Raw genomic sequence first — 26,365 nt, 5'->3', positions numbered from 1 at the left:
CAATCTGTCACTGACATTCGCAGCATACTTTATGATAATATTTATTTTATTTATTTAGCACTCTTTTTCCAATAGGACTGAAGATGCATAACATATAGAATTAACATAGTACAGTACTGAAACAATGAATTGATGCCAATATCTTTTAGCGTGTATGGGCCTTAAGAAAAGACAAATTGTTTCCCCAGAACAGTGAATGATATTAGTAACATAATGTAAAGACCACATGGTAGTAGAATTCAGAGATCTTGTTTATACAGATGGAGCGGGTCTCTTCTTTGCAGGGGATGGCGATGGCGACACCAGCCGCCATCCCCCGCCATCTGTATCTGCGAAAGGGGACGTGCGCGCACGTCCCCTTTCGCAAGGTCCCCCCGGGTCCCCGCCGGCTTGTCGGCGGTCACCCGGGGTCCCCATCTCCTCCCCCCACCCGCCCCTAACCCTGTCCGTCTCCCTGAAGCGGAGACGGACAGGGTCCCGTCGCCCCGCCGCATAGAAACTGAGACGCATGTGCTCGTCTCAGACAGATGGAGAGCCGGGCTGCTGGCGGATCGCCAGCAGTAACGTTCTGGCGATTCACCAGCAAGAGGGAGCCCGGCTCCATCTGTATATATCTGCAAATACATGGGTAAGCCCCCAAGCCATCCATCAAGGCTACTCTGAGTATTGGAGGTCCCTATTGCTATAGCTAGGTGTTGGATGCAGCACCCCAAAAATCAGAATAAGCCAGAAAGCTCAGAGTAGGACACCTGTGAGAAAACTATAGTGTTAATAACTGTTAGTAAGTGTGAGTAGCCAGAACTATGTATAAAAGTGATGAATGGAATTCAAATATTAAAGGAAATGTGTTAGTTGTGAGATTATTAGTAATAAAAAAAAAGTTAATTAGAATGTACTGTAAGTGTGCCACCCAGCCAAACCAATCCAGGGGCATCACACTCCAAACCCATGTTAAAAGATGAGTGTTTCTCAGTATGCAACTTGGAATTTGACCTAATATTCTACACTACTTTTCATACTATCTCTGCTGTTAGTAGGTTAGCATTAGTATAGTGTTCATTCAAGCACCCGCCATCTTTGAAAACCCATGCAGTTCCTCTTCCCTGCCTGTGGTGTCGCTGTCTGCTGTGGTGTTTTTTTTAGCACAGTGTGATCATTATATAATCACTGATATGCAAACCAGACCTGTGCTAGCAACACCACAGCAGACAGTGACACCCCAGGCAGGGAACAGGAACTGCATGGCTTTTCAAAGATGGCGGGTGCTAGAATGAACACTATTAGTAGGTCACGGGTCTTTTGGTTGTTTGCAAAAAGTTCTGTTTGTACCAGTCATTCTAACACACTGGGTAATTGTTATAAAGTCAATATATGATTCTGTTGATGTTGGAAACTGCTGTAGTATGTTAAATGTGGAGGCATTTATTTATTTATTTTATAATCATTCTTATACTGTATAGCACAGCATTTTCCATTGCGCTTTACAATAGGAGACCGTGATAAAACAAACTGGATATTTACAGACAGTCAAAGGTATGAGGGCCCTGCTCGCCAGCTTACAATCTATAGACATCAAATACATGACAGTGAGGAATAGTGTTTACACGTTGTCTCAAGCTGCTGAAGAGAATATTATACATTGCAAGAAAAATGAGGTCAGTTTTAGCCACACTGCAGCAGAACATGGTATGCCCAGTAATTGCTCCTGGCATAAGAGAGGGTAATGTGCTCTGTAGTGATTGTTACTACCATAATCACCTATCTCAGCTGGTGACCTTGTGAACGATAAAATCACACGTCGCTTCACATTAGCTTGCTGGAGATATATGTAATCACTAAGACTACTCATACCATCTGAGCATATAGCTTCGGAATGTTAAAGTACAGAAGTCATGGTAAGATTCAGACTAATTCTGGAATCTATTTATGCAGTGACACTTGTCTTCTCCAGTTTTTTTTCCCATTACAGTCAGGCAAGGAGAGCACCTGTGGTAAAAGATTTCCCAGCAATGACTAAGATTCTGTTAGCTGTCGGTCCCTGCTGTTTGCATCTGGTCCTACCTGCATAAACCTAGCAGGAGAGAAGGAAGATGCAATGTGGCAGAGGAGGGATCTGCTCCAACCTCTGTAGACACACAGATCTCCTCTACTAGCACATACCTCCTAACTGTCCTGATCACATCGGGACAGTCCCGCTATTTGGAGACTGTCCCACTGTCGCTCCCGCAGGTGGCAATGTCCCACGGGTGGGGGGACAGATGGGGGGAGTTGGAGATCACCACTGCTGTGCTCTGCAGTGCACAATATCGCTTCAGTGCATGGAGGGAGGGCACAGGGGGATCCGGGGGCTGCCCAGTTGCTATTGGAGCACTGGGCCATGCCACTTTACCAGAGGACGCGCCAACCCTGTCATAGCTCTGCACCATCCCGAGATTAGATCAGACATTATCTATCTATCTATTGGTGGATTGGGCCACCAGGACACCAGACCCATATTCCCCTCCCCATAGTGTGCTCTCCTATAGTCAGCCACATACCCTCCTCCCCACAGTGTGCTCCCCTTTAGCCAGCCTCCAGCCACCCCTGTAGTAGGCACCATAGCCTAACCCAACCCCCCCCTTCCCCAGCCTAGCCTAACCCTGATTCACCTGTCATTTTCACCTGACTATTGGCATGCCGATAAATTGTATACCGATGTCGGCAACTCCATTGATGTCGGGTCTCCAGCACCAGTCTTCTGGCTAAAGTTGGGATTCCAGCATTGTTACAGTATTACACAAAAGCAGGTGCTTTGTGAGGAAATCCAGTGGTGCTGAGAGGGGGTGGGAATAGCCCACACATTTCCTATTGCTCCAGAGATGCCTTTTTTAGATGTGGCCATAGGCAGGTCTGCAGGTCTGCAGCCCCCCTCCTGCACTGAGGTAGGGGCCACTACTGGCCAAAGGTCAGCCACAAATAGAAAAAGAAAAATAGCTATTTTATTTATTTTATGCCACATAAATTTGTCATTGCAAAGCAAACAGTAGTACACAAATACATGACATTTATAAAAAGCTACAGTATTTTAGCTTTACCTAAAAATAGTTTGAAAAACTGAAGGACTTGTTTTCGATTACCACCAGGGTAATGTGCCTCAGCAGAAAAGGATTACAAGATGCTCTAAAACTCGCTTGAAGTTACCTCTGAGGAAATAGGGGGCAGTGAAAGTGAGCAGAGATTGCATCAATCTTGTTGACTGTGCTTTTGATGATAATTTCACATGTATGAGCTTTGGGGAACAAACATATGGTAACATTTGTGTATAAGGGTATTAAGTGATGCTGCCATGTGCACAGATCGATGCACGAATCAATATTCTAGAACTCTACCTCCTGAGCGTGCTGTTTAGATCCTATTCTCCTGATTGATCTGTTCTGCTTACTCAAGTGAATCAAGCTGTGGAAAAGCACAATAAGAGCACATTTGACTTCTTAGAATTTTGAAAAACAGCTTTTATGTGTTTAACTTGTTATTTGTCAAAGTTAGATTAGGCATACATGTCTGGAGTCTAAATTACTGTCGTTAGAATTCTGTATGAGTCACTTGTTAGCAAATAAACTTACAATGTTTTTAATACTTTCCCCATCTCTTATAAATGGGAATATTCTAGTATTTGTCTCTGGATTTCAATTCCTGTTAAATGTTAATTGAGTGTTAATGACACATCCATTACAAATAATAATTAGTTAATTAAAAAAAAGATGTCAATGATTAGTGATGTAAATTAAGTGACATATTGACAGATGAGGACAAATCATCTAATGTCAGATAAATTACACAAATAAGTACACTGTGTCTGTAACTATTTGAGGTCTGCAGCTTGTGAGCATATTGGGGATTGTATAGAGTAAAAGGTCCATACACACTGGGTGATTATGCCCAGCGTTTATGGACAGCGATGACTGATGTCATCGCTGAGGGAAAAGCCGCTCAGTGTATACACACTGAGCAGCTTTCCCCTTGCCCGGCGCTGTCAGCGAGGGGCGGGGTTTTCCATAGCGTAGCGATATGGAAAGCCATCCACAAAGCTACTCATCCGCTGGTAATACAAGCAGATGAATTTATTTCCTGGCGATAATGCAGGAACTCGCATCACCGCTCACCGCCGGGCCATTCAAAACAAGAAGTTTAAGTGGCTTTCAGCTCAAAATCGCCCAGTGTGTATGGGCCGTATGACACATATGCAATTTGTACTTTTTTACCTAACAGGACAACATTTGTTTTCTACTGCCAATATTCTTATACGTAACAGTCCTTCTGGGAATTTTCCACTTGTGACTACATGCACTCAGAGAGACACAGGGCCTAATTCAGGTTGGCTTACTAAGCAGCGGTTGTTCGCTGCTGAGCAAGCACCTTAATGCTGCCCCACCGAACATCGGCCCACCCAGCACCTGAATCCCTTTGCTGCCATGCGAGGGGGGATGTGTTTGTTAACACATGCCCTCGCATGCAGCCACTAGCAGGAGATATCGTTCGATGGTCACCAACCATCAAATGATTTCTACTGCCTTTGGAAATAAAAGTCAGTTTTAACTGACTTTTATTTCCTCCGCAGATCGCCCAAGACGAGGCAGGCGCTGACATCATGTGCCGCCAGCTGCCCGCCCCAAGCAGGTACCGGCAGGCCTGCGCTCTCAGGGGAACGCCCAGTGTTTTCATGGGGACGCCCATAAAAGCTGTGTCCGTAGCAGGAGAAGCTGAAGCTGTAAGTGCAAAGCCACACCATCGGGGCTGGGGTCGAATTCGTATCGCAACGAGCAATCCCGAATCGGCCCCTTAGGCTCAGCCAAGGTTGGAGGAAGCAGTGAATTCAGGCCAAATTGCATTACAGGCTTCCGGTATTCATGCTTACAATGGATGTTTTTATTTATTTGAAATAAATTATTAGTTTTTATTTTGTATTTGTGTCTGTTTGTAAGTGCAGAATATCTGGTAAAATAGCATTTCTTATGAACTGTGGTCACAAATGATGTACTTTAGTAGTAATACAGTGCAGGTTGAGTATCCCTTATCCAAAATGCTCGAGACCACCAGAATTTTTTTCTTTCTTACCTGGTCCCCTAGTGGTGCCCCGATGGTTCCCCGACATCCACAGTGTCCCCCGGCATCCACGGCAGCCTTCAGGATCTTCTTTAGCAGCATCTTCGGTCCCAGGTGTGCATTGCGCGAGTGCGTGGTTGCGCCAGTGACATCACCGGCGCATCTGCATATTCATGCAATGCACCCCTGGGATCGGAGATGCCGCTGAAGATAATCCCGGAGGTCGCCATCGGGAGATGAGGTAAGTATGCAAAAAAGGTTTTTCTTTTCACTTTTTTTTACCCTAATGTTGACACAGTCGACATGGACACTTAAACGTAGCACCGTGTCCCCTCGCATGGCTCGCTGCGCTCGCCATGCTTCGGGCATGCTATTTTATTTTCCCACCACGGCCTAGTGGATGGTAGGGCATGAAATACCACCTGTCGGCTCAAAAAAAATGTGAAAAACCCCATGTTGACCTTTTGCCTGTCGACCTACCCACATGTCAACCTAAGGATTGTGTCGACCTAATGACCCTGTCGACCTAATAAACCTGTTGACCTAAATACATGTCAACCTAACTGCATGTCAACCTAATGGTGTCGACTAGCATGCTGGTGACACAATGACCGTTTCCCATAGGCACCAACATGGAAATCAAAGAGATTTTTTTTTACTGTGCCTTAGATGCAGGGCCGGCGCAAGGCACCGGAGCGCCCCAGGCGAGTCGGGGTGGGGGCGCCCCAGTGCCATTGTGTGTGTGTGGGGGGGGGGGTACCTGTTGCGCCTTCTGGGGAGGAAGGGGTGTTTATTCTGGAATCTGACAGGAGCCCGCGCTGGTACCTGTCCTGCGCCGTCTGGGGAGTAAGGGGTGTCTATTCCGGAATCTGACAGGAGCCCGCGCGGGTACCTGTCCTGCGCCGTCTGGGGAGTAAGGGGTGTCTATTCCGGAATCTGACAGGAGCCCGCGCGGGTACCTGTCCTGCGACGCTTTGTGTACCTGGCGGCGGGGGTCCCTGCAGTGAATAATAAATAACAAGCTCTATCCGGCGGCGCGGGAAGTGCTTCTATTTGGTTGAATCAGCGTGCGGCCAGTGTTTTCAGGTTGAATTGCTGATTGGCTGAATCAGCGTGCGGCCAGTGTTTTCAAAATAGAAGCACTTCCCGCGCCGCCGGATAGAGCTTGTTATTTATTATTCACTGCAGGGACCCCCGCCGCCGCCGCCAGGTACACAAAGCGTCGCAGTACAGGTACCCGCGCGGGCTCCTGTCAGATTCCGGAATAGACACCCCTTACTCCCCAGACGGCGCAGGACAGATACCCGCGCGGGCTCCTGTCAGATTCCGGAATAGACACCCCTTACTCCCCAGACGGCGCAGGACAGGTACCCGCGGCACGGGGGCGAAATGCCGCCCTCCAGTGGCCGGCGCCCTAGGCAAATGCCTAGACTTGCCTAGTGGTGGCGCCGGCCCTGCTTAGATGTCTTACAGTATGTTTATAAATGCAATGCATAGATAGAATGTATTTAGAGGGATATAAAAAAAATCTGTAAAGTGTCACTTAAGCTATGTAGAACTGTAAATTCTTATATTATGTATTTAAAAAATACTGTAATTTAAAACACCCAAAAAAGGAGGCCCAGATATCTCCCAACATTTCACCAGAGCCAATAAAGCGTACCAACGTGAGGACTCCCCCCCTCCCAGTATCAAAACCATGGATAAGAAGCGCCCCCCTTCCCCCTCCCCCTCCACCAAGGAAGACATCCTAGCTCTCCGATCCCTCATCACCGACTTCAAAGATTCACTTGAAACCAAACTGGACAAGGCAGTTGCCTCCATCAAATCCGACATATCCTCTCTAGCCGCAAGAACCACCAAGCTAGAGTCCCGTCAAGACGGCCTCCAAAAATCCATCAATGACACGAGCAGGGATCTCGACCACATCATCTCCGAACTTACCGACCTCCGCACCAAAAACGAGGACCTGGAAAACAGGGAGCGCAGAAATAATATCCGCATACGAAACATCCCCAAATCCATCACTCAGGAAGCCCTGGAGCCTTACCTCCACAAACTCTTCTCCTTCTTATCCCTGGAAATTGGGCCTCGGAAAATTCAGCTGGAAAGAGCACATCGCGCCCTCCGTCCAAAACCCCGAGACAGTGACCCTCCTCGGGATGTTGTCATCCGATTTTTAAGCTTCAAGGATAAAGAACTCATCCTCTCAGCAACCAGAGGGCGAAACTCGGTAGTCTTCGAGTCCTCCAAACTTCAGTTCTACCAGGACCTCTCGCCTCTTACGCTCGCCAAAAGGAGAGACTTCCGTGACCTCACAACAGCCCTCCGTGACAAAGGTATCCGCTACCGATGGGGTTTCCCCTTTAAACTCATCGTGGACCTTAACGGTAAGACTGTTCTAATTAGAGACATGCGTGAATGTAAGGACCTGCTCTCTCATCTGGAAGAGTCCAATCCCCCCTCAGACGGAGCTCTACCCCCTCGTTAAACTTAACTCCCCCTTATAAACCCACTCAGGACTCTACTTCTGGGACTCAGCTATTTTTTGCTTAAACAGTTGCACACCCTACATATATCTGACTTGGTTTAATATGTATTCCCATTCAGCCCAGAAATTTTTTCTCTTTCTTTTTTTCTTCTTTTTTGCTTTTCTTTTTCCCTGAGTTCCTCAGTTATGCTGTTAATTTTTACAATTATTCTTGTTCTCTTAACTTCTCTAGGAGACAGACCCGAGGCGTGGCGCGGTCTGGGGCGGTACCGCGGAGTCATTGATAGCTGGACCCAACAAAGCTTACTCACCAAACCATATAGCCTACTTAGGCCTCATCGGGCTCCGCGGACCGCCTCTACCCCTCGCCCCCCGCTCGGGACCTCCACCAGCATATATTGTTTATTCTCAACATTTAATGTTTTCTCTGTTAACTGCTGTATCTGTTTGATGTTTTTATAACGTTTATTACTCCTTGCACCCAGGGGCTGTGAGCCCCTTTCCACACGCCCTCCTAATCTCTCCCCCATATCCTATTCCACCCACCTCTCCCTGAGGTGACTCCACTCACAAGGCTCTCACCTCCTCGGACTTCCCAGTCCTAACCACTGAGTACATCCTCCCATCGTTGAGGTTTCGTACCCAACCCCAACTCCCCCCCCCCCTGATCGCTACCCACTTCATTCCTCATTTTTCCGCAGTCATCTTTCCACCCCCAGCTAACATATATATCTCCTCCCTCTGACACTCTCAGCATCCTCCCCCCCATCTCTACCACCCCCCTACAAACACTGTGCACTACAGGTTCCCTCCTACATTCTCCCTGCTCCCCCCCCTCCCACCACCTCCCCTAAACAACCATGCCACTTACAATAACCTCCATGAACGTAAAAGGCCTAAACACTCCCCAAAAACGATCCCTCCTATTCCGCAACATCAAGTCCCTGAAGGCCGATGTTATCCTAGTCCAGGAAACACACTTCAGAGACCCTGGTCACCCTACCCTACGATCCAGACACTTCTCCACTGTGTTATACTCATCCAGTGCAACCAAACATAACGGTGTAGCCATTCTATTCCACAATAAACTTCCCTTCTCACTAAACTCTGTGTTTAAAGACACAGACGGCAGATACATTATCGCGACTGGTCGGCTGGGCCCCACGGAAGTCACCTTCGCCAACGTATACGCCCCCAACACTGGTCAACAGCATTTTTTTAAAAAATTCTTTAACGTTTTACACAAAAAAAAGGTGGGCCAATTATTCCTAGGTGGGGACTTCAACTGTGTCCTAAACCCAAGCCTTGACAAAACTCGTACCCAACCCCCCCCTAGGCCGGACCCACTAGCTCGTGCCCTGACAAAACATATTACAGAGACAAACCTCGTCGACACCTGGCGCGCTGTGAACCCCTCTGCCAGGGACTTCACTTTCTTCTCTCCTCCCAATCTTACACACTCACGTATTGATTTTATCTTCTGCTACCCCTCAGCTTCTACCCAACTAATAGACTCCTCTATCATCCCCAACTCCTGGTCAGATCATTCCTTTCTCTCCTCTTCCTTTAATATCCTGGACTCCCCGACATCCAAGCCCTCCTGGCGGTTAAACGAAACCCTTCTAAAGATCCCGCTATTCCAATCCAAGATAAAAGAAGCCATGCTAGATTATTTCTCCCTCAATAATACCGATCTGGGTTGTACCCCATTAATCTGGGAAGCACACAAGTCGGTAATTCGGGGCCACATTATCAGCTATGCCTCCCACAGAAACAAAGACCAAAAACAAAAATTCCAATCACTCTTGGATCAAGTCGCCCTCCTTGACTCCCAACACAAGCGCTCCCCGACCAATGATAACTTTAGGCGCCTAACCGAGGCAAAATCTACCCTCAACGCAATTCTATCAGAGAAAATAGACAAAACACTCCGCTGGACAAACCAGCGCTTCTATGAGAAAAGTAACAAGGCTGACGCTTTACTATCCAATCAACTGAAAAACCGTAAGGCCCGATCGGCTATCCCAGCCCTTAAAAACTCACTGGGCAATACGTGTTACCACCCCTCCGAAATCAATGATGTATTTAAGGAATTCTACAAACAACTATACAATTCCCCTACACACCCCCCACCCTCCCCCACGTCTACAGCACCCCCTGAATACCTGGCCTCATGCCCTCTCCCCGAAATAGACCCTAACACCTCTGCTAAACTTTGCCGCCCCATCTCCTCAGAAGAAATCGCAACAGCCCTCAAGTCCCAAAAACCCTCTAAAGCCCCAGGCCCAGACGGATTCCCCTTTTCTTACTACAAAACTTTCCAACAAACCCTAACCCCTCACCTCACCACTACCTTTAACCGCATTCTAAACGGAGAATTCTTCCACCCGGACACCACTAGAGCCGTGATCACCGTCATACCGAAACCAGGTAAAGATCCCCAGTTGGCCTCGAATTACCGCCCTATCTCCCTACTAAACACGGACCTGAAACTCTTTGCCAAAATACTCGCTAATAGACTCAACCCCCTCCTCCCATCCCTCATACACCCTGACCAAGTGGGTTTCGTCCCAACACGGCAAGCACTGGACAACACCAGAAGAACCATAAACCTGATACACCATGTCAACATTTTAAAACTTCCATCCATACTACTGGCCCTAGATGCAGAAAAGGCCTTTGACCGGGTCTCCTGGTCTTTTCTAACCCACACACTCCAAAGGTTCGGGTTTCAGGGACAATTCTTACAAGCCATCCAAGCTCTATACCATAACCCCTCCACATCAGTTTCTGCGGGAGGCATAACCTCCGACTCTTTCAGCGTCTCTAACGGGACAAGACAAGGATGCCCACTCTCCCCACTCATCTTTGCTCTAATCATAGAACCCCTAGCCAGCAGAATTAGATCCAATCCCGACATCTCGGGAATTACAATTGGGAACTCCTCTTACAAAATCTCCCTCTTCGCCGATGACGTCCTCCTAACCCTAACCAACCCCTCTATATCTCTCCCCAACCTCTTCCGAGAACTCTCCCTTTACGGCCACTTCTCAGGGTATAAAATTAACCATGATAAATCTGAGGCTCTCCCCCTCCACATCCCTAAACCCGCTCTCGATCTTCTTAAAGCCAACTTCGCCTTCTCCTGGCGCAGAGACTCTATAAAATATTTGGGTATCCACCTATCAAAAACCTACGCCAGTTTATACAAGTTCAATTATCCCCCCCTCCTCAGAACCATTTCACAAGACCTCTCTCGGTGGGGAAAACTCTTCATATCATGGTCAGGTCGCATAAATGCTATTAAGATGTCCGTGCTCCCAAAGCTCCTCTACCTCTTTCAGACTCTCCCCATTGCTGTCCCCAGGAGAACCCTCGCCACCCTTCAGACATCCCTCTGTAAATTTATTTGGAACCACAAAAAACCCCGTATTCGCCGTAGCATTCTCTCCAAGCCCCCAACATCAGGTGGCCTAGGCCTCCCCCTCCTCTCCAAATACTACCACGCCTCTAAACTCAGTCAACTTGTCGCTTGGCACTCTCCCCGGGACGTAAAAAGATGGGTCGACTTAGAAACTGACCTTGCAAAATTGCTCTCCGTTTCCTCTCTCCCCTGGATCCCGCGCCACCTGAGACCCACCACAGCCCTGGCCATACCCACAATTTCCCTCACTCTCTCAGTATGGGACTCCCTATCCACCAAGCTCTCACTCACCTCATATCCCTCCCCGCAGACGCCTCTATGGCAACACTCAGCATTCCCCCCCGGCCAATCCCTCCACATGGCCTCTACATGGTCTTCAGCTGGAATAACACGCTTCAGTCACCTACACGACGGGAACACTCTGCTCTCCTTCGCCAATCTACAGGACAAACACCACCTCCCTCACTCTCTCTTCTATCAGTACCTCCAAATCCGGAGCTTCATCTCGTCCTCACTATCCAAGACAGGCCCCCTTAGAAACCTCACTCCCATGGAATATCTATGTGCCCATAGACCTATGGATAAAGGCATCATCTCCCACCTTTACCACTCTGTCCTCACACCAGACAGCCCCTCACTAGAACCGCACGAAAAAGCCTGGGATTTAGACCTGGAAACCCCTCTGGGGGAGGACACCTGGAAAACGATCAGACTAAACATCTCTAAATGCTCCATTAGTGTAGCTATTAGAGAAACCTCATACAAAATCTACACCAGGTGGTATCTGGTCCCAACACGCCTACACACTATTTACCCTTCCGTATCCAACTCATGTTGGCGCCAATGCGGTTGTGAAGGCACTTTCTTCCACATATGGTGGACCTGCCCACGCATTATGCCCTTTTGGTCTATGGTCCAGTCCGTCATAAACTCAACCCTGCCAGCATGCCCTCCTCTTTCCCCTGCCACGATGCTTCTGTGTGTCCCGGCCGACCGGCTGCCCACCCTCGCAAACAAATTGATTCTTCACATCACCTGCGCAGCCAAGCTACAAATTGCTAAGGCCTGGAAAAACCCTGCTCCCCCAACGTACCAAGAACTACTAAACCGAATCTGGTACGTCGCCAAAATGGAATACATAACCAGCCTCCAAAATAACACAGTGGAGAAGTTCCACAAAGTTTGGGACCCATGGTACACTACCAGGGGCATCCCTCTCCCGGGCCTTACTTAAAACCACTCACTCTCGCCCTGCCCTCCCCTCAAACACTACCTCCCTCCGGGTCTCCCCGACCTTAAAGTGCCTTAACCTACATCAGCCTGCTCTTGCCCTCAGCTTTTCTATCACTTTCCCCACTCACTCCACCCCCTACTCCCCTCCTGTATATTTCCCCCCCCCACCCTACCACCAATCGTACATGAAGCCTACTCTCTGCCTAACTCCCCCCCCCCACTCCTCTCACCCCCCCTCCCTTCCAGTCCCTCTCCCCCCTTTCATCAACGCACCTTCCCCCCTACTTAGTTCTCAGTTGTATTTCTACTTGCAATAATCTATCTCAATGGACCCATTCGCAAATTGACCTGTTACGCCGCCTCTTACTAAGCATCCGGTCCTACGCTAAATCAGCTCCCAATGCTGACTGTTCTTGTAACTGCATCTGTTATTGTTTACATTACTTCAATAAAAATTATTTGAATATAAAAAAAAATACTGTAATTTAAATGAATATATGGAAATGTGACATATCACATTTGTACTGTACTGAAAAACATTTGTTTGATAATCCTGAATTGTACACTAAAGAATGTACATTTTTCGCAATCATTTCTGGGGATAAATAAAATATCTGGCTTTATAAAACTTCAATGACAAGGTGTATTGTAGAGATAATGTGAAGAAGTGAAACACGTGTCTTTTAACTGTTGAGATGTGATTAAATTAAGTAGGGTGGCTTGTCTGGTGTTAGCGGTTGATAGACAAAGCATATTTAAACATGTATTTTAAGTGACCTTACAAATCTATTAAAATAAATCCTAAATCCAATAAATTAATGCTGAACCAAGCATTTCTACTGACAGTTATAACCTTGTTCTGTATTTTATCATTTTCATGATGTTGCATCCAGGAAAATTACAAACTTGGTTCTGACTGCTTTTGCGCATGGTAACAAAATAGGGCAGCTTTATTTTTATACAATGATTTAGAGTTGAGCTATAAAAGGATGCACCTAGGGCCTTATTCTGAATGCAAATGAATCAAACCCCGCCTTGCGAATGTGATGCCCATTACACATTATTTGACACATATCACATGTCACATTACACATTATGCCACACACCATAATGCCTATTACATGTTATGCACATACTGTGAAGCCCATTACACATTATGTCACACACTGTGATGCCCATTACACATTATTTGACACACGTGATGCCCATTACACATTATGCTTACCTACACTGCTCATTGCTAGGAGTTACATGCTTGATACCAGTGGATTCTTGCTTGTTGCCATGGGGGATTTTCTGCTTGTTTTCCAAGAGGGATTACATGCTTGTTACCCAGGGGGGATTACATGCTTGTTTCGCAGGGGGGATTACATGCTCATTGCCCAGTGGGTGATTACATGCTCATTGCCCAGCAGGGTACTACGTTCCCATTGCCCAGCAGGGTATTACGTGTTCATTGCCCAGCGGGGGATTGCCATGGGGAGACGCAGTGCCCCGGGAGACGCAGTTTCAGACACAATTATGGCCACAGAACTATGTATCAGAAGGGGATAATTTGAGCGGGACCTGAAGGGATTATCTGAGACAATATTGTATTTTCTGGTGGCACAATACAACCCTGAGCTGAACGACCGGCTTTATCTGGGTGAAAGCCCTCCGCTCCCCCTATAGCTCCAGCAAATGGGTGCCGGATGGGGTCCTGACAGTCGGGATCCCGACAGGCATTTACCCAATGTCGGAATCCCGACTGTCAAAACACAGACAGCCGGGTTCCCTACCACCGTCAGCCATTTTCCCTCATGGGGGTCCACGACTCCCATAGAGGGAGAATAGAATAGGTGGCTGGCGTAGCGAGCCACTGTGCCCGCAGTGTGGTGAGCACAGCGAGCCCGCAAGGGGCTTTGTTGCGCTGGCCATGCTGTCTGGGTCCAGCCAGTCAGGATCCCGACGTCGGGGTAGTGACTGACGGGATCCCGACTGTCGGACCCCTATACCACACCCAGCAAACATGACGGCTCCCTGGTGGCCATCCCTGGCACACTCATACTCCAGCAGTCACAGCAGCATCCCGCACATCTCCAGGAGAGGGACAGCATGGCGGTCTAGTCTGAAACTAGTAAGAAAAGAATACGTATGTCCGCGCATGGCTCCCATTAATGTTGAGCTCCTGCACATCAACAGCAGCGGGACACCAATCAACAGGGGCCGTGCGCAGACATGAAGGAGGCTGCTGTACACAAGTGGGCAGGCAGCAGGTACTACAATACGCGACCGCACTGGTCAGCTTAGCAGCCAGCCGCATAGTCACTGCTGCTGCTAGTCAAGGAGGTGCTGCAATCGTGCGGGGGGGGGGTGCCGGTTATCTGGAGGTGTCTATGCACCCCGGGCACATGCCTATGGCTATACGCACCCAAGGCTGTGGCTGGTGGGCGTGGGGTGGCTCGAATAGTCACGCCCATGGGAACACCCAGCGTTTCATGAGTGTGCCCATGAGAATGCTGGGCATTCCCATGGAGATTGCTCAGTGACGTGGGCGCCAGGTGCTGTCAGCTGCCCGCCCACTTCCTTACCTTAGAGTAACCTTAGATGTGCGTGGTCCTTCCACATAATTTGATGGTCGGCGACCAACGAATGATGTGGGTGTTCCCCCACAGTCTGCGAATGGATGTTAATGTTAAACATCCATTCGCAGCCCATGCGTACAAATGTGGCGTGCATATCAGCATTTGCAGGGCAGCGTCTGGTGGACTCGTCAGGCTGCAAATTTGTAGCCTTGTGAATCAACCAGAATAAAGATCATTCAGGTGAGACTCCTTGTGGTTCACAGTGGACTCCTTGTATTTATCTGCTTGTCTTTTTTTCCTGGTACTTGTTTAGTTTCACGGCGGCAGTTACGTAGTTTACGTAGTGCTGTATTGAGAATACCAATGCAGCACTATGCTGCCTACGTAAACTGCTTCTGTAGCACTGACACTAAACAATGGTTAATATCCCCACTATCCATGTCATACCCCCAGTATCCACGCTGATGTGGATACTGAGGGTATGACGTGGATAGTGGCAATATGACGTGGATAGTGGGGGAAATGTGTTTGTGTGTGTTGTGCATTATACTTACCCTCCCTCAGGCCTGGCCACCGCGTCCGCTGGGTCCTCGCGATCCACCGATGGGTCCCCCTCCTCCTGCAGTCACTCCCCGGCGCCATCGTTCAGTTCCCCTCCTCCGGCACTGCTAGCGTACATTGTATGCAATTAGAGTAGTGCCGCTGGGGGAGCAGGGAAACCATGTGATGCTCCCCCAGCGGCAATGTGCTGAATTACATACATTGCTGGCACCGGGGAGTGACTGCTGGAGGAGGGGGACTGAATGCTGCCGCCCGTGACCATCGTCTGTAGGGATCGGTAAGTATAAAACCCACCCTGCTCCCTCTGCCACCCACCACCCGGGTCCCAGTGTAGTTTCACGCGGTGCCTGCTACATTGTCAGCGTAGCGTAGAGCTGCCGCCGTGAAACTAAACAAGTACCTTTTTTTTTATAAAAAGGTGCTGGTACTTACCAAAATGTATAGATTTATTTAAGATCTATGTTGGCTTCCACGCTATATTTTATTCAGTTATAAAATGTTTTCACTAATATCTTCCTGTCTGTCACAAATTATAGAGATTAGCAACATCAGCAATACAAATCCAAAAGGATTTATTTGCATCCTGAACAATGGTTAGTGGTCTGCGGAAGTACATTTTTGACAGCTAGATAATTTTCTGGAGTATTCTTTATTATCCTGATCTCACTCTACAGATGCGGTTTCTGATTGTAACTAAATATTTGTGTGAAAACTTTGCTACTGACATTCGGCTTCTTTCTTCTCTAACGTCTCCTTAGAAAATGCAAAGCATGTGAAATTTTCTACCCAAATCCTGTTAAATGTGCAAAAAAAATGTATTAGCCTTAGCAAATAAACTTTCATTTTCACCAATCTGGAAACTTTTTTATAGATGAAACTCATTTTAGAGCCTGGCAGAGAAAAGAAAATGCTAACTGCTGACATTTACTGTAATTTTGTCCTAACAATCATAGGACAAAGCCCTTGAGGAAAATTGCTGGACATGCTACTTATACAAAGGTCACTTGACTCCATTCACAGTATAAGCCATGGAGCACTTAGTGTCTTGAGTTCAAGAGTGTCCAGACAATTCATGGGAGGCCTCTATTGATAATTAAGGGGTTCGTGTATGAAGCAACAAAAAAAAAGTGGAGTAGACCAGTGGATAAATTTCCCATACTAACCTATCAGCTTCTACTTGTTATTTTGGAATGTACATGAGAAATAACACCTCAAAGATGATTGGTCTATCATGGACAAATTCTCAACTGGTCCACTTCCTCACCCTTTTCAGTGCTTGATACATCAAACCCTTAGTCATTAATGGAGATCTCCCATGAATGGATATTTTTGGTATTCGCCACTCGAACTCAATACACCAAATGCTCCCCGGCTTAAGAGGTGGTTGGTGTCAAGTGACCTTTGTATAAGTAACATGTTACATGAATATGGTATAACTCTGTCTACACACTCATGACACCCCCAAAAGACAGTTCTCTTCTGTGAGTATGTCCAGCATGTCCAAAGACTGTTGCTCAGATGTTTTACTGCTTGATCCTGCTCCTCCATGTCCATTTTACACTGGGAGTTTGATGTTTCTAAGTGTACAAAACAAGACACCCTCATCTATTCATTGATCATCTGAGCAGAGCTGCAAGTGACAGGGAGCCTCCCAACTGCCCCCCCACACACACACATACACACACACACACACACACACACACACACGTGGGACACTGCTACCTGTGGGTGGAACTAAATATATAATAGCCAAATAAAAAGGAATGTCCCACGAAAATCGGGGAAGTTGGGCGGTACTGTGGGGGTTATTCTGCTTGCTACGGTGGGACCGTATCTGGGTTTTTTTTGTTCTGCGCATGCGTAGCTTTCGCAATGCGCAGGCGCGCCGACTTCACACCTCTCACGGATGGGTCTTTCCGTGCGAAAAACCTGTCCGCAAGAGTACGGTCATTGTGGATGGCATAGGGGCGTGTTGAGGGGAGCGGCCGAAATAATGAGGAAAACTGGGCGTAAACATGGGCGTACACGGGGGTGTGCACCAAAAATGTACGTTGCTACAACCGCCCGATCGGCGAACACGCTGTGCATTTCGGCCAGAACACAGGCGGACGCCAACGATACCTCCAGACCACCCCTAGAGATACCGTATGAGAGCGGACGCCTGGGTCTGCTAATTAACGCTGATTACTACTCAAACTCATACACCTGAATGTAATAAGCAATGCTGCAGCCTATTAAGTGAAAACCATTATTTCACTACCTGCAAGCCACACACAGCACTCAAACACATTGGAAGCATATCTTTCTACACTTCTCTACATGCAAAGGTTGGTTTCATTTTAGGTAAGATTCATTCTAAGACCTGCTTATATATGTCAAGGTAGTTAGTTTATAACCATCTACACACATTCAGTAAGTGTTTTTATATACTTTAAACAGCAGGACACTCAATTTACAGAAGTCGACATGTGTCAACTTTTTTACTGTAACACCAACATAACTTTATTTAAAAGTAAAAGCAATGTGGGGACACATAGATAGTGATTAAAATGCCACATTAGAACATAATAAATATACATGTAATGAGGGTTAAAATGTTGTTTTATTAGGGTGTTCATTAAGGTAGACAATTGAGGTAATAGAAAACAATAATTGAATAACAATTAGAATAATTAATTAATTGTCTTAATTATAGTTGAAAGGCTAGATTAGCAGGTCCATATATGTGAAGGGTATGCCACCGTGCATGGACGTACGCTCACTCTCACGATCGGTGACATACGCTGAGTTTTCCATTGAAAAAAAGTGAGACCCGTCCATGCACTGTGGCGTACACTCAGATATATGCAAGATGTCGGTGGGAAAACGGACGAGAGACGTCCGTAAACGGTGGCGTACGCTCTGTTGTATGCCAGTTATCGATGTCTTAGGGCAGTATTCAATGTGAAATATTCTCCGTGCATGGCGAGAGATTTTTTCTCTTGCCATGCACTCGCCCTGTTCCGGAGGGCTCGCTGCCACTCCTGCTCCCACTATTCAATGTGGTTAAGACTCACGGCGAGTCTTAACCCCTGCAGCGGACGAGCGTCCGCGGCAGGGAGCTGGCAGGGAGCCGGGGGACGGTGGCAGCCAGGGAGATTAAAGTCTCCCTGGCTGCCCCAGAACATATGGGGAGGGTAGGTGGGCTCCCCGGGACCCAGGCAGCACAAGCTGCCCCCCCTATAGCCAGCGGGGGACCCAGTATTCACTGCACCCGATCGTGCATATGTAATGATCGGATGCAGTGAATATATGAATATCTAATGAGCGGCTCGAGAGCTCCGGCCCCCTGCTGGCTGCTCTGTGTAAAAAAAAAAAATTAAAAAAATAGTTTTTTTAAATTAAATATATATTCATGTGCTATAAGCACATGAATAAAAATAACATGCCCCTTCACAGAAAAAAAATCCTGATTTTTTGACACCAAAATTAAAAAAAAACCTTTTAGTTTAAAAGTTCACATTCCAGTTCTCCATGAAAAGATGGAGAATTGCTACACGGAGAGACACGGCGAAAATATCACATTGAATAGGGTGGTTCACTTTTGGAGAGCAAAATGCTCCTTCCAACGCGAAAACAGCACAAACTCGCCATAAAACAAGGCAAATTTTTCTCATTGAATACTGGCCTAAGAGGAGATCCATCCATGCACGGTGGCGTACGCTCAAGTGTACGCCACTCCCCTTTGTCGGTGTTTGTGACCGTACGTATGTGCATGTTTTGTGGGCGGCCTTTCGCTCACCGTGCGCGTACGGGAAACGTACGGTGAAACGGACCGTACGTACGTTTCACCGACCGAACCAGAATAAGGCCCTGTATGTATGATGGTATCACAGAAATATTACAAGACAATACAGCAGAAAAAAGCTTTCTCTTGTGAACTCCCAAGAAGTGGCACTCATATGCTGTAATTAACAAGTACCTTTTCGTTGATTTATTATTGAATTATTACTTTTATTGTTGATTTGTTATTTCATTTTTTTTTATAATTAAGTCATTACTAACTCATATAGCTTTAATTTCTTGTTTGTACACAGCCATTGCTACTCAGCCCATGGTGCATATTCTCAGAGCAAGCTTGCCCTTGTCTTGTTTACTTACTATTTACAACATCAGCTGACTGCAGAAGGAAGTCACGTGACTGCGAATGCAGTAGATCCTGGAGTTGTGAACACTGATCTGTACAAGCATGTCTGTTGGCCATTCAGATTTGTGAAATGGATGACTGGGTGGCTACTTTTAAAGGTAAGACTTAGGAAAGAAAAGCGATGTCCTGAACCTGATGCTAACCTTTTCGGAACTTTAATTCCTTCATCAGAGTACTCTAACGAAGGAATTAAAGTTCCAAAATGGTTAGCACTAGCTGATCACGGTCTCAGCTCATCATTGCTCATATGAAGTCCCTGTTTGAGTGCCGCCAGCATTGTGAAACAATCTATATATATATATATATATATATATATATATATATATATATATATATATATATATATATATATATATAGAAGCAATATTCTCCTGGGACGAACCTCAAGGAAAAAATGAGTGGCACTCTCCGGATTTTAGTAAATACACGTTTATAGTGCAGAAGTTATAAATACATGGTCGTCAACGTTTCAAGGCCTCAGCCTTTTCGTCAGGACGGACATAAAGTGCATACAGTGCTGTGCAAAGGAAACTGTATGCACTTTATGTCCGTCCTGACGAAAAGGCTGAGGCCTTGAAACGTTGACGACCATGTATTTATAACTTCTGCACTATAAACGTGTATTTACTAAAATCCGGAGAGTGCCACTCATTTTTTCCTTGAGGTTCGTCCCAGGAGAATATTGCTTCTATCATCCCCTTGTGTGGAGGCACCACGGTCTGTGACCAGACATTAGCCGAGAGTGCCAATCAAACCCTCTTCTATATATATATATATATATATATATATATATATATATATATATATATATATGGATAGCAGTTGTGGGCTGGCGCCCCTTAGTGAGATCTTTGATAATTAGATCTATACAGCCTTCAGTCAGAATTCCATAAACAAGCAAATAAAGTCCAATGATTTGTATGAATTTATTAAAATGTCTCTGGTTCCACACTACAATGGTGGTTTGATCAGACCATAAAAAGTTCAGTGGTGTATTTCACAATAGCAATATAGACGATCCCAACGCGTTTCGTCCCCACACGGGACTTCATCAGGGGTTCGCTATAAATACAAACATACGAATATTCATAATTTAATAACAGTTTTTACATCTGTTTCTTTAATAACAAAAAATTCTTTAAAAAGTAATTATTTTTTTAAAAATGGGATGGACTTTACTCGTTGAAAAAAGCATTCTTACAATATTGTAGGCAAAAAAGACAAATTACAATTAGTTATTAAGCATGAAGGTGGAGAAGAACAGGTGATGAGAAGAGGAAAACGATGAAGAAGAAAAACACCATTTCCAATAGGATTGGAGGGAATTTGAACTTGACTTGTGGTTTAAAGACGTACCTAAAAGTATAGGGACAATTTCCACTATTTTCTTGGTAAAAAAGGTGTCCTATAACTCCCAAGGTACCTGATAAACAAACATATTTTTTCATTAGAGGGCATACTGATAGTGGGAATTAACTGAAGAGGAAGGGATTTTTTTTTTTTTTTTTTTTTACATATTATTTCGATGTTCGTACCCTCAATATTTCATTGGTCCAGATGAACAAGGGCTTCGTTGCTCTGGTATTTGATCTCTCAAAATGTTCGATACATATAATCAATAGGATCCGTATATGTGTAGAGGTTTAAAATAACTGTGGGTAATGTATATGAAAGTAACATAAGTATGCGATAATATCATAGATTAAGCAAAAGGTTCTATTGAGATCTATATCCATTACCTTGGGATTTCAGGGTTCGAGGGTATTCTCCCTGCTAATACGCCCACAAACTGTTCACTTCATAGGGATATTACTGTTGAATAATTAAAGAATAATTTAACTGCAGACTAATATACTAGTTGAGAAAGTATGGTAATACCATTGTACATCGATTTACTTGAATGTATACCTACAGATATAAGAGCCGTTAGGATAAGCATTCGATATATCGGTTGTTGCTGCTCCAATTAGCCCTGTCTGGTAGACACTCTCATTCAGGGGCCGCTTTAGATCTGTAGGGAATGAAGTGCTAGGGTTCAGCTGGCAATCTGTGTCACCATTATTTGGACTTATGGTTTAGCTAAATAGTGGGTATACAAAGTTAGATCTCTAATAATTTATGCTAGGCCTTTCCCAAGAGGGTCAGGTGATCCTACGGGTGGCCTCCTTACGGGGCGTCTCCCATAATAATTTTTTATTATTGTAACCAGGCAGTAGACAAACAATGATAGGTTTGGGATACATACCAATGTATACTCGAGGATAGGTGCATTCAGTATGCAGTCACAAATTGATCGGCTATACGGTTATCACTGTCTGGTGAAAAAATATATATAAACATTCTTAGACCCCTGCTCATAGAATCTCCGTGTGGGCTGGTTAAATATGCAAGGTTATACTTTGTTATACTAGCCCATAATAATAAAAATAATAATGTTTTTATTATTATGGGCTAGTATAACAAAGTATAACCTTGCATATTTAACCAGCCCACACGGAGATTCTATGAGCAGGGGTCTAAGAATGTTTATATATATTTTTTCACCAGACAGTGATAACCGTATAGCCGATCAATTTGTGACTGCATACTGAATGCACCTATCCTCGAGTATACATTGGTATGTATCCCAAACCTATCATTGTTTGTCTACTGCCTGGTTACAATAATAAAAAATTATTATGGGAGACGCCCCGTAAGGAGGCCACCCGTAGGATCACCTGACCCTCTTGGGAAAGGCCTAGCATAAATTATTAGAGATCTAACTTTGTATACCCACTATTTAGCTAAACCATAAGTCCAAATAATGGTGACACAGATTGCCAGCTGAACCCTAGCACTTCATTCCCTACAGATCTAAAGCGGCCCCTGAATGAGAGTGTCTACCAGACAGGGCTAATTGGAGCAGCAACAACCGATATATCGAATGCTTATCCTAACGGCTCTTATATCTGTAGGTATACATTCAAGTAAATCGATGTACAATGGTATTACCATACTTTCTCAACTAGTATATTAGTCTGCAGTTAAATTATTCTTTAATTATTCAACAGTAATATCCCTATGAAGTGAACAGTTTGTGGGCGTATTAGCAGGGAGAATACCCTCGAACCCTGAAATCCCAAGGTAATGGATATAGATCTCAATAGAACCTTTTGCTTAATCTATGATATTATCGCATACTTATGTTACTTTCATATACATTACCCACAGTTATTTTAAACCTCTACACATATACGGATCCTATTGATTATATGTATCGAACATTTTGAGAGATCAAATACCAGAGCAACGAAGCCCTTGTTCATCTGGACCAATGAAATATTGAGGGTACGAACATCGAAATAATATGTAAAAAAAAAAAAAAAAAATCCCTTCCTCTTCAGTTAATTCCCACTATCAGTATGCCCTCTAATGAAAAAATATGTTTGTTTATCAGGTACCTTGGGAGTTATAGGACACCTTTTTTACCAAGAAAATAGTGGAAATTGTCCCTATACTTTTAGGTACGTCTTTAAACCACAAGTCAAGTTCAAATTCCCTCCAATCCTATTGGAAATGGTGTTTTTCTTCTTCATCGTTTTCCTCTTCTCATCACCTGTTCTTCTCCACCTTCATGCTTAATAACTAATTGTAATTTGTCTTTTTTGCCTACAATATTGTAAGAATGCTTTTTTCAACGAGTAAAGTCCATCCCATTTTTAAAAAAATAATTACTTTTTAAAGAATTTTTTGTTATTAAAGAAACAGATGTAAAAACTGTTATTAAATTATGAATATTCGTATGTTTGTATTTATAGCGAACCCCTGATGAAGTCCCGTGTGGGGACGAAACGCGTTGGGATCGTCTATATTGCTATTGTGAAATACACCACTGAACTTTTTATGGTCTGATCAAACCACCATTGTAGTGTGGAACCAGAGACATTTTAATAAATTCATACAAATCATTGGACTTTATTTGCTTGTTTATGGAATTCTGACTGAAGGCTGTATAGATTTGGCAGCCCCCACAAAGAAACTACTAAAATTAGTGGCGCGATAAGAGAGTCTGCTCCCCATATATATATATATATATATATATATATATATATATATCGATGTTAGTTGCTATCTGGCACTCTGGATGATGAAGATATTGCCGGGGTGCCTTCCAAGGTAGTATTAGATATAACAGCAGATGTCCCCACAGCAGCCGCAGCGTGTGTGTGTGTGACAGACAGGCGGCACTCCACGGTCTTAAGAGGCAGTGATTTATTTAGTGAAAAAAGCACATGAAGATTGACAACATTTCAAGACCAGCACGGTCTTTTCATCAGGTCAAATATAAAATAGATACAATAGGTGAAGAGTATATAACAGTGTCTTACCTTCTAGGAGACTCTTATAGCAGTGCACGCACATGATACAGATGGAGCCTGGCTCATCCAGGCAGGGGTAGCTGCCAGCTCCCGCCAGGGGGTGCGCACGTGACGCTCGCACGCCCCATGGTAACGGAGCTCCCCGGTTCCCAGCCACCGGTCCCCCTCGACACCCCCCTCCCTAACCCTGCCCGTCTCCCTGAAGCGGAGGCAGGCAGGATGCACTGCACTGCCGCCAAAAGATTGGGACGCGCATGTGCGTGAGATGCATGTGCGCCCCATTTCAATGTAGTCCCTTTCCGACGGCGCTCGCCAGAGGGGAGGTTCTGGCAGGGGTCGAGCAAAACTGACAGGGGCTACATCTGTATGTGTGTGTATGTATATATATATATATATATATATATATATATATATTTTTTTTTTTTTTTTTTTTCTTTCTGAAATCTGGAATAATCCCTTATCTAAAATGCTTGTGGTCCTGAGCATTTCCGGTACGGGATATTCAACCGGTACTGTGATTCACTGGGTTACCTACCTGGCAGCATCAATGCAGAAATGCAGTGTTATTTAAGCAGGTTTCTATTAAAATTGATAAACTAAAATAATCTCTGAATGCTTCCCTCACCCCATTTAGAGCAGTACATATTCATTGAATAAATGAACCTTGAAGCTATTATGAATGAAACTTGTACTTAGCAGAGGCAGATCTCTTGAGTCTCTTGCTGACTGAAGCAAGACTATGCAATTCATGCTCAAGAATATTAATTGCGTGGGATTTGGTATTAATTGTAGAATATGAACAGTCACCATATTCAGGTTTTCTAAAAATGCTTTTATGTTACAAAGCTTAGCAGGAAACAATTTTCACATAAATCATTATACTGTATGTCATTGTGACTTGCATTGTGCGGAAAATTAGAGTTCTCTTTGTTACAACAGCAGGGGGTGGTATATGTTGTACTACAACCCGCTAAACAAAAAGGGATTTATTATTTAATGGAAATGATCGTAAATACTATAATTACTACACACATGAATCCTTTCGTTACCTAATTATAACTGTGATTATCAACTTTAATCTTGCTGATTAATGGTTGAGAGAATATAAAGATATTCAGTTTTCATGGCAGTAGAGCACCAAGATTTTTTTCTTGTAAAGCATGTAAGTGATTAGGATAGTTCCACAGTCCAGTATGCATGTCATTTTAATAAACAAAACGCCTGTCAATCTGAGCTTATGCAAGCCTTTGTGGACTCATATTGTAGGTCCTGTATCAAAAGAAATTTACTCATAGGGGGTATTCAATATGTATCCAACGGGAGAAATAGCGGCGGCTCCCTATTCAATGCGGTCTTTAGCGACAGCATTGAAGCGGGATCGCGGCAGAACGGGCCCGACAGCTGTCGGGCCCGTTCTGCTAATAACGGCCGTGTATTGGCGCGATACCAGCCGCAGATGGCCAATCCACGGCCGTTTTCGTGACCACGCCCCTTTGCGCCGATCGGAAGGCGGGACATTGAATCACTCCTGTCGTTCTGCAGTCAATCAGACTGCAAACGGGCCAGGATCACGGCTGTCGGGAGTGATCGACAGCCGTGATCCTGGATTGCATACCTCCCATCATCTGTGTAATAAATAATGTTATCACGTAAACAAAATGCACCTGTTTAGGTAAAGAAATGTATATTGTAAATGACAAACATTAAATTCCTACATATTTACATCTCTCTATCATATTTATTTATTTATTTATTTATTTATTTACAGTTTCTTATATAGCGCAGCATATTTCGTTGCGCTTTACAATAGTAGACCGTGATAAAACAAACTGGGTAACAACAGACAGACTTGGAGGTAGGAGGGCCCTGCTGCAAGCTTACAATCAAATAAACCATTTAGAGTATTTAAACTCTGCATATTCTGTTGTATTTTTGGAAAGCCAGAAAGTTCTTCTTAGGCTCTCCTTCTGCTCCAGTGTTTACTAACATTGCAGAACCAGCATAAAATCCTATCCCCTGTGGGCACTGATTGCAAGTCTATGATACAGATGAAGATTAGCAATGTAACTTCAAGGTATAAGTGAAGGTTACAACATGCTATCGAATTGTGAGGAAATGTGTGTGTGTGTGTGTGTGTGTGGGGGGGGGGGGGCCTTTATCTATGATCACTCCTGTGATATCTTATATGTCGTGAAGATTTATTTACCCTACATTGTTACTTGCTGGGCCACATATGTGTTATCTCTCTTCTCATGATCCACAATGGATTGAGAAGATGCCGTTTCTTGTTTGTGAAATGATTGCTAGCTTTCCATTAACACACAGTTTTGATGTTGTGTTTCTTTCAAATCTGATGGAGTTACAGTACTATTATTTAAATTAAATGCCTTTTTTTAAGTGATAGTCAATTGATGGGTAGGTTATCAAATTTCTTTTTTTTATACAATTGTCATTTGTTTGGTCATA

The 26,365-nt window shown here is 44.8% G+C and overlaps 1 protein-coding gene across 3 annotated transcripts in view; it reads left to right on the top strand.

Moving 5' to 3' along the window:
- Positions 1-26,365, top strand: part of DHRSX (dehydrogenase/reductase X-linked) — a 320,578-nt gene that overhangs the window by 261,861 nt on the left and 32,352 nt on the right. For all 3 annotated transcript variants that reach the window (XM_083172552.1, XM_083172551.1, XM_083172550.1), the window contains exon 6: positions 19,432-19,639. In XM_083172552.1, the coding sequence (XP_083028678.1) occupies positions 19,432-19,639 (208 nt within the window). The remainder of the gene's footprint in view (positions 1-19,431; positions 19,640-26,365) is intronic.

This window comes from Crinia signifera, chromosome 2 (genome assembly GCF_055691185.1).
Source record: "Crinia signifera chromosome 2, ASM5569118v1, whole genome shotgun sequence".
Taxonomy (NCBI): Eukaryota; Metazoa; Chordata; class Amphibia; order Anura; family Myobatrachidae; genus Crinia; species Crinia signifera.
The sequence above is the reverse complement of the archived record's forward strand: the minus strand, read 5'-3'. Positions and strand labels throughout refer to the sequence as shown.